Source organism: Oncorhynchus mykiss, chromosome 30 (assembly GCF_057628025.1).
Source record: "Oncorhynchus mykiss isolate SJ-2025 chromosome 30, ASM5762802v1, whole genome shotgun sequence".
Lineage (NCBI taxonomy): Eukaryota > Metazoa > Chordata > Actinopteri > Salmoniformes > Salmonidae > Oncorhynchus > Oncorhynchus mykiss.
In genome coordinates, this window is record NC_143051.1 from 1,183,043 (window position 1) to 1,194,869 (window position 11,827).

Consider the following 11,827-nt stretch of genomic DNA (forward strand, 5'->3'; position numbering starts at 1 on the left):
GTACAGAGTCAATGTGGAGACTATATACAGGGGGTACCGGTACAGAGTCAATGTGGAGACTATATACAGGGGGTACCGGTACAGAGTCAGTGTGGAGGATATATACAGGGGGTACCGGTACAGAGTCAATGTGGAGGCTATATACAGGGGGTACTGCTACAGAGTCAATGTGGAGGCTATATACAGGGGGTACTGGTACAGAGTCAATGTGGAGGCTATATACAGGGGGTACCGGTACAGAGTCAATGTGGAGGCTATATACAGGGGGTACTGGTACAGAGTCAATGTGGAGGCTATATACAGGGGGTACTGGTACAGAGTCAATGTGGAGGCTATATACAGGGGGTACCGGTACAGAGTCAATGTGGAGGCTATATACAGGGGGTACTGGTACAGAGTCAATGTGGAGGCTATATACAGGGTGTTACGGTACAGAGTCAATGTGGAGGCTATATACAGGGTGTTACGGTACAGAGTCATTGTGGAGGCTATATACAGGGGGTACTGGTACAGAGTCAATGTGGAGGCTATATACAGGGGGTACCGGTACAGAGTCAATGTGGAGGCTATATACAGGGTGTTACGGTACAGAGTCATTGTGGAGGCTATATACAGGGGGTACTGGTACAGAGTCAATGTGGAGGCTATATACAGGGGGTACTGGTACAGAGTCAATGTGGAGGTTATATACAGGGGGTACTGGTACAGAGTCAATGTGGAGGCTATATACAGGGGGTACTGGTACAGAGTCAATGTGGAGGCTATATACAGGGGGTACTGGTACAGAGTCAATGTGGAGGCTATATACAGGGGGTACTGGTACAGAGTCAATGTGGAGGCTATATACAGGGGGTACCGGTACAGAGTCAGTGTGGAGGCTATATACAGGGGGTACCGGTACAGAGTCGGTGTGCAGGGGGTACAGGTTAGTTAAGGTAAAGGGTGAAGTGACTATGTATAGATAATAAACAGGGAGTAGCAGCAGTGTACAAACAAAAGGGGAGATGTGTGTCAATGTAAATAGTCCGGGTGGCCATTTGATCAATTGTTCAGCAGTCTTATGGCTTTGGGGGTAGAAGCTGTTAAGGAGCCTTTTGGTCCTAGACTTGGCGCTCCGGTACCACTTGCTGTGCGGTAGCAGAGAAAACAGTCTATAACTTGGGTGACTGGAGTCTCTGACAATTTTATGGGCTTTCCTCTGACACCGCCTATTATATAGGTCCTGGATGGCAGGAAGCTTGTCCCCAGTGATGTACTGGGCTATTCGCAATACCCTCTGTAGCACCTTACGGTGAGATGCCGAGCAGTTGCCATACCAGGCGGTGATGCAACCAGTTGGGATTTTTCATTTATTTATTTCACCTTTACTTCACCAGGTAGGCTAGTTGAGAACAAGTTCTCATTTGCAACCAGGGGCGGCAGGGTAGCCTAGTGGTTAGTGTTGGACTATTAACCGGAGCTGACAAGGTACAAATCTGTCGTTCTGCCCCTGAACAGGCAGTTAACCCACTGTTCCTATGCCGTCATTGAAAATAAGAATTTGTTCTTAACTGACTTGCCTAGTTAAATAAAGGTAAAAATGTTTTAATTGTAACTGCGACCTGGCCAAGATAAAGCATAGCAGTGTGAACAGACAACACAGAGTTACACATGGAGTAAACAATTAACAATAAACAAGTCAATAACACAGTAGAAAAAAAATAATCTATATACATTGTGTGCAAAAGGCATGAGGAGGTAGGCGAATAATTACAATTTAGCAGATTAACACTGGAGTGATAAATGATCAGATGGTCATGTACAGGTAGAGATATTGGTGTGCAAAAGAGCAGAAAAGTAAATAAATAAAAACAGTATGGGGATGAGGTAGGTAAAAGGTAGGTAAAAGGGTGGGCTATTTACCGATAGACTATGTACAGCTGCAGCGCTCGGTTAGCTGCTCAGATAGCTGATGTTTGAAGTTGGTGAGGGAGATAAAAGTCTCCAACTTCAGCGATTTTTGCAATTCGTTCCAGTCGCAGGCAGCAGAGAACTGGAAGGAAAGGCAGCCAAATGAGGTTTTGGCTTTAGGGATGACCAGTGAGATACACCTGCTGGAGCGCGTGCTACGGGTGGGTGTTGCCATCGTGACCAGTGAACTGAGATAAGGCGGAGCTTTACCTAGCATAGACTTGTAGATGACCTGGAGCCAGTGGGTCTGGCGGCAAACATGTAGCGAGGGCCAGCCGACTAGAGCATACAGGTCGCAGTGGTGTGTGGTATAAGGTGCTTTAGTAACAAAACGGATGGCACTGTGATAAACTGCATCCAGTTTGCTGAGTAGAGTATTGGAAGCTATTTTGTAGATGACATCGCCGAAGTCGAGGATCGGTAGGATAGTCAGTTTTACTAGGGTAAATTTGGCGGCGTGAGTGAAGGAGGCTTTGTTGCGAAATAGAAAGCCGACTCTAGATTTGATTTTGGATTGGAGATGTTTGATATGAGTCTGGAAGGAGAGTTTACAATCTAGCCAGACACCTAGGTACTTATAGATGTCCACATATTCTAGGTCGGAACCATCCAGGGTGGTGATGCTAGTCGGGCGTGGGGGTGCAGGCAGCGAACGGTTGAAAAGCATGCATTTGGTTTTACTAGCATTTTAAGAGCAGTTGGAGGCCACGGAAGGAGTGTTGTATGGCATTGAAGCTCGTTTGGACGTTAGATAGCACAGTGTCCAAGGAAGGGCCAGAAGTATACAGAATGGTGTCGTCTGCGTAGAGGTGGATCAGGGAATCGCCCGCAGCAACAGCAACATCATTGATATATATATACAGAGAAAAGAGTTGGCCTGCGAATTGAACCCTGTGGTACCCCCATAGACTGCCAGAGGACCGAACAACATGCCCTCCAATTTGACACACTGAACTCTGTCTGCAAAGTAGTTGGTGAACCAGGCAAGGCAGTCATTAGAAAAACAGAGGCTATAGGTACTACCCCTGAACAAGGCAGTTAACCCACTGTTCCTAGGACGTCATTGAAAATAAGAATTAGTTCTTAACGGACTTGCCTAGGTAAATAATCACACAACACAATGCACTTGAGTTGCCAATCTGATCTCCCTGGTAAAAATAGTTAGAAGTTGTATTAGTTGTTCAGTATACCATGCGTATCGGGAAAATACATTGTCCAACGAGATGCTTACTAGCAGGTTCCTTCAATTACAATAAGAAAATATAAGAAGAAGAACATAAAAAGTAAATGGCTCAGTTTAATAGAATAAACATTTTAACTTAATTATAATATCAGAAGGATCCCCCATCCTGTAAATATTGGACTATAAATTGTGCAGTGTGTTAAGGCTGGTAGCACAGAATAAGAGAGGAAAAAGACATGGAGGAACTTAATTCAAGAAAAATCCAGTGTAATATATTATCAAATAAAGCAAACTGGATGGGATATGGGGAAAAATGCATCAAATTATGTTTTGATCTTCAATATAGAAATGCTACAAATGGAGTCATGCATGAATCAACCAAATTATATTTTGAAAGAGGAAGTAAAGTACTTTAAGAATATGTTTTCGTTTCAGTCTCCTCCATCTCCACTAACTGAAACTAATTATCTGGATTTTTTTCCTAATAATAATTTAAAATTAATATCTGTACAGAAAGACTCATGTGAAGGCCAAATTACAGAGGAGGAACTTCTTGATGCAATTGGGGCCTTTAAGGAAAACTGCAGGGCTGGATGGCATACCAGCGGATGTTTACACAACTTGTTTTGATATACTCAGAGGACCGTTTTAACCACTCCTATATAAATGGTAGATTATCGGACACGCAACAAGAAAACAAGAAGGTCTGATATTATTACTGAAACAGGACCCGTGTTATTACATATAGTTGAAGTCAGAAGTTTACAAACCCCTTGGGAGAAATACATTTCAACTCAGTTTTTCACAATTCCTGACATTTAATTCTAGTAAAAATTCCCTGTCTTAGGTCAGTTAGGATCACCACTTTATTTTAAGAATGTGAGTTGTCAGAATAATAGTAGAGTGATTTATTTCAGCTTTTATTTATTTCATCACAGTCCCAGTGTGTCAGAATTTTACATACACTCAATTAGTAGTTGGTAGCATTGCCTTTAAATTGTTTAACTTGGGGCAAACATTTTGGGTAGCTTTCCACAAGTGATTTTTCCAATACCTTGACTTTGTTGTCCTTAAGCCATTTTGCCACAACTTTGGAAGTATGCTTGGGATTTAACTTCCTGACTGATGTCTTGAGATGTTGCTTCAATATATTTATATCTATTGTCCTGCCACATGATTCCATCTATTTTGTGAAGTGCACCAGTCCCTCCTGCAGTAAAGCACCCCCACAACATGCTGCTGCCACCCCAGTGCTTCACGGTTGGGATGGTGTTATTCGGCTTGCAAGCATCCCCTTTATCCTCCAAACATAATGATGGTCATTATGGCCAAACAGTTCTAATTTTGTTTCATCAGACCAGAGGACATTTCTCCAAAAAGTATGATCTTTGTCCCCATGTCTCATGGTGTTTATATTTGCGTACTATTGTTTGTACACATGAACGTGGTACCTTCAGGCATTTTGAAATTGCTCCCAAGGATGAACCAGACTTGTGGAGGTCTACCATTTTTTTTCTGAGCCCTTGGCTGATTTCTTTAGATTTTCCCATGATGTCAAGCAAAGAGGCACTGAGTTTGAAGGTAGTCCTTGAAATACATCCACAGGTACACCTCCAATTGACTCAAATGATGTCAATTAGCCTATCAGAAGCTTCTAAAGCCACAACATAATTTTCTGGAATTGTCCAAGCTGTTTAAAGGCACAGTCAACTTAGTGTATGTAAACTTCTGACCCACTGGAATTGTGATACAGTGAATTATAAGTGAAATAATCTGTCTGTAAACAATTGTTGGAAAAATTACTTGTCACGCACAAAGTAGATGTCCTAACCGACTTGCCAAAACTATAGTTTGTTAACAAGAAATTTGTGGAGTGGTTGAAAAACGAGTTTTAATGACTCCAACCTAAGTATGTAAACTTCAGACTCCAACTGTTTATGGAACTCTATTCCACATCAAGTAACTGATGCAGGAGAGTCAGATTTTTTAATTACCTTATGGAACAGCGGGGGACTGTGAAGAGACACACGGGCACAGACTCATACACAGACACGGGTACTGTATTGTAGATGTGTGATAGTCGTGGTCTGAGGGAACACCAAGTGTTGTGAAGTGTAATATTTTAAACTGTAGATACAGTGCAGTCGGAAAGAATTCAGACCCATTCACCTATTCCACCTTTTGTTATGTTACAGCCTTATTCTAAAATGGATTAGATAAAGAATTGTCCTCCTCAATCTACACAATACCCCATAATGACAGAGAAAACAGGTTTTTAGAAATGTTTTTTTTTAAATGTAATACTTTATTTACATAATTATTCAGACCCTTTGCTATGAGACTCAGGTGCCTCCTGTTCCCATTGATCATCCTTGAGATGTTTCTACAACTAGGAGTCCACCTGTGGTATATTCAATTGATTTGACATTGTTTGAAAGTGCATGTCAGAGCAAAAACCAAGCCATGAGGTTGAAGGGAGCTCAGGCTCAGATCTGGGGAAGGGTACCAAAAATGTCTGCAGCATTGAAGGTCCTCAAGAACACAGTGGCCTCCATCATTCTGAAATGGAAGAAGTTTGGACCCTGCTGATAAGTTACAAATGATTCTCTAAAGGGGGTGACTCCTCACTGCAGAAATAAATAGGGGGGGTGCATCAGGACCACAGATGTGGCCAGGGCAATAAATTGCGATGTCCGTACTGTGAGACGCCTAAGACAGCGCTACAGGGAGACAGGACGGACAGTCCTCACGTAACAACACCTGCACAGGATCGGTACATTCGAACATCACGCCTGCGGGACAGGTACAGGATGTCAACAACTGCCTGAGTTACACAAGGAATGCACAATCCCTCCATCAGTGTTCAGACTGTCCGCAATAGGCTGAGAGAGGCTGGACTGAGGGCTTGTAGGCCTGTTGTAAGGTAGGTCCTCGCAAGACACCAGACAGCAATGTTAGTGTTCTGCCATAGCCAGCGAAGAGCCCGGATCGCAATCCCATTGAGCACGTCTGGGACCTGTTGGATCGGAGGGTGAGGACTAGAGCCATTCCCCCCCAGAAATGTCTGGGAACTTGCAGGTGCCTTGGTGGAAGAGTGGGGTAACATCTCAAAGCAAGAACTGGCAAATCTGGTGCAGTCTATGAGGAGGAGATACTGTTAGTTTTGACCCTTCCCCCTTTGTTCAGGGACAACTTATTCAATTTCTGTTAGTCACATGTCTGTGAAACTTGTTCAGTTGTTGAATCTTTTGTTAAGTTTGCTGAAAATCAACGCAGTTGACAGAGGACGTTTCGATATCGTTTGAAAAAAATATATTAAGGCCATATCGCCCAGCCCTACACAAGATAAAACTAGAGTCTGCAGGACTTGCTTTTTGGAGTGTGGTGTCAAAAAAGCAGAGGCTCTTTATTACAGACAGACCTCTCCCCATCTGTCCAAGCATTGAATCTGTGTGTTTTGACCATGACAGTTTACAATCTAAGGTAGCACCAAGTAATTTGGTCTGCTCAACTTGTTCAACAGCAACACCATTCATTTCCAGATTCAGCTGAGATCTAGAACTTAAGGAAGGATCTGTACCAAATACAATGTTCTTAGTTTTAGAAATGTTCCAAGACCAGTTTATTACTGGCCACCCATTCCAAAACAGACTGCAACTCTAAGGGTTTCAGTGACTTCATTAGCTGTGGTTGCTGATGGGTATATGGTTGAATTATCAGCATACATGGACACACCTACTTAGTTTAATGCCAGTGGCAGGTCATTGGTAAAAATAGAAAAGAGTAGAGGGCCTAGAGAGCTGCCCTGTGGTACACCACACCCTTCATGTTTGACAGAGAAGCTTCCAGTAACACAAATCCTCAGTTCTATTAGATATATTCCTCTGAAAACAGGTTATGGTCAATAATATCAAAGGCTGCACTGAAATCTAACAGCTCCTAGAATATTTTTTATCCATTTCTGTCAACTAGTCAGTGTCAGTGCAGTACACGTGGAGTGCCCTTCTCTATAAGCCTTCTGAAAGTCTGTTGTATTTGGTCAAAAAGTTTGCAAAGAGCTGATAGGTCATCTGTTAGAACCAGTGAAGGCTGCTTTACCATTCTTGGGTAGCAGAATTACTTTGGCTTTCATTCCAGGCCTGAGGACAAACACTTTCCTCTTGGTTCATATTAAAGCTATGACATACAGTGCATTCGGAAAGTATTCAGACCCCTTCACTTGCCACATTTTTACGTTACAGCCTTATTCTAAAAATGATTAAATACTTTTCCTTCAATCTATACACAATACCCCATAATGACAAAGTGAAAACGGGATTAGACATTTTTGCAAATGTATTAAAAATAACACAGAAATACCTTATTTACATAAGTATTTAGACCCTTTGCTATGGGACTAGAAATTGAGCTCCAGTGCTCCTGTATCATCAAATGAATTATCTAAGTGAGTCTCAGAAATGACTAATATGAATGTTATCTGATGTTAGCAAGTTATTGATTTGATTAACCTTATTTCTAAGGCTGCATATATTAATATGGGCTGTTTTCAGCCCTTTCCTGGGTAGCTTATCAGAGGTAGACATAATACTGAAAAGAGCAAACAAAGCAAGAGAAAAATATGTATTCAGCAGTCCATTAATCAGTTGGTGTGTGTGTGTGCTGTGGGGTTGAAGCTACGAACCCATAGGCTTGGCCCTCTCATCCCACAGCTTCCCAAGCCTGTCAAAGGTGGAATTTCTTAGAAAGAATAAAGAGTTGGTGACTTGTAAATCAAATTTATTTACACTGTGACACCCTAAAAACGAACATAATAAAAATGTGCCTAGCCAATGTTGTCGTCGTCAACTTCACCGAGCGTCAAACACAACCACTGGAGTCAGAGTCAAGGAATGCAGTTTTGGCTTGTGTTCGAATCGGAACGGCTCATAGGAGCAGGAGCCTACATCCTGTTTATGTTGCGTGAGGCAGCTTGAGCCCCTAGACAGGACGCTAGTCTATTTCAGGGCATTTTTCTATAATGTACACTAATGATTCCAGGGATTTGTCTGCCAAAGAAACCATTGGGCTGGCCGCCTAAGCGTTTCTTCGGCCGCCCAAGTCCAAACTGTAAGAAAAGTATTTATACACACTGAACAAAAATATAAAACATGTAAAGTGTTGGTCCCATGTATCATAAACTGAAGAAAATCCCAGACATTTGTGCAAAAATGTGTTTACATCTCTGGTAGTGAGCATTTCTCCTTTGCCAAGATAATCCATCCACCTAACAGGTGTGGCATATCAAGAAGCTGATTAAGCAGTGTGATCATTACACACGTGCACCTTGTGCTGGCGACAATGAAAGAACACTTTAAAATGCACTGTTTTCACAACACACTGCCACAGATGTCTCTAGCTTTGAGTGTGCAATTGGCATGCTAACTGCAGGAATGTCAACCAGAGCTTTCGCCAGAGAATGTAATGTTCGATTCTCTACTCCAACATCGTTTTAGAGAATTCGGCAGTACGTCCAACAGGCCTCACAAAAGCAGACCATGTGTAACCACGCCAGCCCAGAACCTCCACCTGCAGGATTGTATGAGGGTGGGGGGCCTATATATTTTTTGTAATATAATCTTTGAGAACTAACAATCAATCAAATCTAGACAGTCAGGAGAATTGTTAATTCATTTAAAAGTATTGATTTTGATAAGTTTGAGCTAAAGCACAGCATTAGCCATGGCAAACTGCATAGAATTGCAGGAAATTCTCTTTAAAACTGCAATATTTTCTCTCAGCTTCTTGGCAAAATGTGTAGAATAGCAGGAAGTTAACTTCACAACTGCAAAAATGTATCTCGGCTCCATTGAAATTTGAATGGCAAGAAATTGGCTTTAAAAAATGCAACCAAACAAAAGATAAGGGTCTTCAGATTCTCTAAAATTCAGCCGCGCCGACCGTGCCCATTGCCAAACCCCCCCACCTTTTGATCCATAAAACCCTGGATTCATTCCTAGAGGTTTCAGCACCTATTTAAAACCTTCATATATTTCAAAGGATACATCTCTTTGTTCTCTTCTTGTACATGATTCTGTATCCACACTCTCTGCATCTGATTGGATCACGGGCCTTAATTTCATTTTCAGTGTGGCATTCTGTTAGGAGAAAAACATTTCAGCAGCTACTACATCACAGACATACTGGTAATCATTCTGTAAGGCAGGAGCTGCAGTAGTACATCAAACATTCTGTAACATGCTGACCACACCGCGAGCGTTGCAAAATAAATTGACACGTTATTCAATCACTTCATCCAAACTGCTCGCGCGCATCGACGAGCGTTTGCGTAGCCAGGCGATAAAATAGAACTGTTTTCTTTATTTTTTTTAGGCTTGATGTGCTGCAAGTCCCGCCTCTCACATCTCCTCATTGGTTTTTAGGAGCATATACCTACGTGGGTGATTGGAAGCTGAAATGAGGTCCACACTACAGTCCAGTTGGTAGTAATGCACCTTAAAGTTGGGTGCCAACCGCCATTTAAAGTCCAAAGAAAAAAGAATTAGAAACCTGGAGGACAAAATGCTTAGAAACAAACTCTGTTTACCCTTTTATCTGTGGATTACTTGTCGGAGTAGAGGACCTTGTGCATTTCAGGTAAAATAACAACCCAATGTTTATTTCCCAGGACAAATGACCTAGCAACAGCAAGCTAGCTAAATGGCCATGAATATTTATTGTGTATCGACCTGTCCCCAAATTAAAATAGTTGGTTAAGAGATTGTTTTGATATTTCAACCTGCACGTCCTGGTCGCATCTGGTTTGGATGGACAAAATCAACATGTTTGTGATGGCGCTAAGGAAGCACACACACGTGCCCAGTCTAGTCAGCATGTAAGGCAGGCGCTGCAGTAGTACATCAATCATGTAACTACATATGTAGATATGGGTGAACAAAACAAGGGTACTGAAGGGCATGTTATTAAAAGTCACTAACAGTCTTAGTTACAGTACAAAGACAAAGCATGGATTTTAGAAACAATGGTAAAATAGCACCTCAAACACACTGTGCCATGTACAATATTACAGCTTCCCGAACAGAAGACATTACCCCCACATATGTAGATCATAGGCTGTTGCTTGGGGGGTTGCACGTCTTTTTGAGTGTCCATGCTTGAATCTGGAGAAAATCAGATAACATTTTCAGTACCGTTTGAGACAGTGTAACCAATTGATGTGCAACACCCGAAACTGCATGGCTTATAAATGATGTTATGACTATCTAACATAACTGGTTTGCTAAGTGACCTAAAAGCATAATTATCTCAGCAATTTAGCCAAATATTACGATATCTAAATCCTGTCATCTGTGATTTAGCCTTAGCTAGCTGCTAACTACATGTGAATGGTTTCCTGGCTAGCGTAAACTACCTAGCTAAAGTTAGCTAAGAGCAGCAAACAGAACAACTACCCACAGATAACCACTTTAAAATAACTGGGAAATATTATAGCATGTTTAAACCCAATTCAGTATGAAATAGATAACCCACCGGTTAAAAAAAAAAAAGTTGCTAAAGATGTGTATTTGTTTCTCTTATGCCAGCGTGCGTCGAAACAACGTGATTCTTCTTCTCTGGGTTTGGGTTGGCGGACCGACCTTTATCATCGCCACCTACTGGACTGAAGTGTTAAGCCAGTCACGGCCTACCGACATTCAATTATTTAATTATTCCTGTTCCTCTGAGAAGGTCAAATAGAGCCCTAGACACCAAAAGATCGAACCCTTTTGCTTGATCAAGGACGTGATTCTTCTTCTTAGGTTAGGGTTTAACCAACGTTTTGGTGCATTATAACGGGGCGGCAGGTGGTTGGAGAATTGGGACAGTAACCTAAAGGTTGGTGTTGTCGAATCCCCAGAGCTGACAAGGTAAACATCTGTCATTCTGCCCCTGAACGAGGCAGTTAAACCACTGTTCCTAGGCCGCCATTGTAAATAAGAATGTGTTCTTAACTGACTTGCTTAGTTAAATTTAAAAAAAATGTATTGCCACCCACTGGAGTGTAGGCCAGCCCCGTTGCGTTTAAAAATATATATAATTTAATGACGTTCTACTCAATATACTCTTTAAACGAATTCCCTGTATCCCCACCTCCACTGCCTGCTTCATTTCCTCACACCCACACTATGAGCACCTCCCACAGCCGTCAATCTTATCGGACTCATCGCCCCCAACTCCCTCTTCCTCCCTAAACATCCAATTAAATCAAATCAACATGTATTGGTCACATACACATGGTTAGCAGATGTTAATGCAAAATGTTTGTGCTTCTAGTTCCGACCGTGCAGTAATATCTACCAAGTAATCAAACAATTCACCAACAACTACTTAATACACACATCTAAAGGGGTGAATGAGAATATGTACATAGGCAAGAATCCCTTTATGCTCCTCCTCACGTCCTTGCCCTTCCTCGGCCCTCTCTACCGCCGAACTGCCGCTAGCGTTGGAAACTGTTGCTCTCCTCAAACTTCCTTTCTGACCTCCATAGACCTCTCGCTCCCCTTCAAATCCCAAACTCAATTTCTCTCCCGCTTTCGTTTTCTCTTTCCTGCTCCATACTCGCTTCACTTTCTTCTCCATCCCCATCTCTGACCAATCACAGCACAGCCGTGCCGAACCGCCACCACACCGAGTCTGATTGTTCGCTAGCCACAG

At 42.2% G+C, this 11,827-nt stretch overlaps 1 protein-coding gene across 1 annotated transcript; it reads right to left on the reverse strand.

Annotated features, from left to right (window-relative positions):
- Window positions 1-7,892: 7,892 nt before the first annotated feature.
- LOC118946497 (DNA-directed RNA polymerases I, II, and III subunit RPABC4) lies at window positions 7,893-11,827 on the reverse strand. The gene is made up of 4 exons (XM_036971562.2): window positions 10,661-11,827; window positions 10,222-10,290; window positions 9,175-9,267; window positions 7,893-8,003 (listed from the first exon to the last, which is right to left on the reverse strand). Exons 2-4 carry the CDS (start codon window positions 10,280-10,282, stop codon window positions 7,981-7,983), a joined length of 177 nt encoding a protein of 58 aa, XP_036827457.1. The 5' UTR covers window positions 10,283-10,290; window positions 10,661-11,827; the 3' UTR covers window positions 7,893-7,980.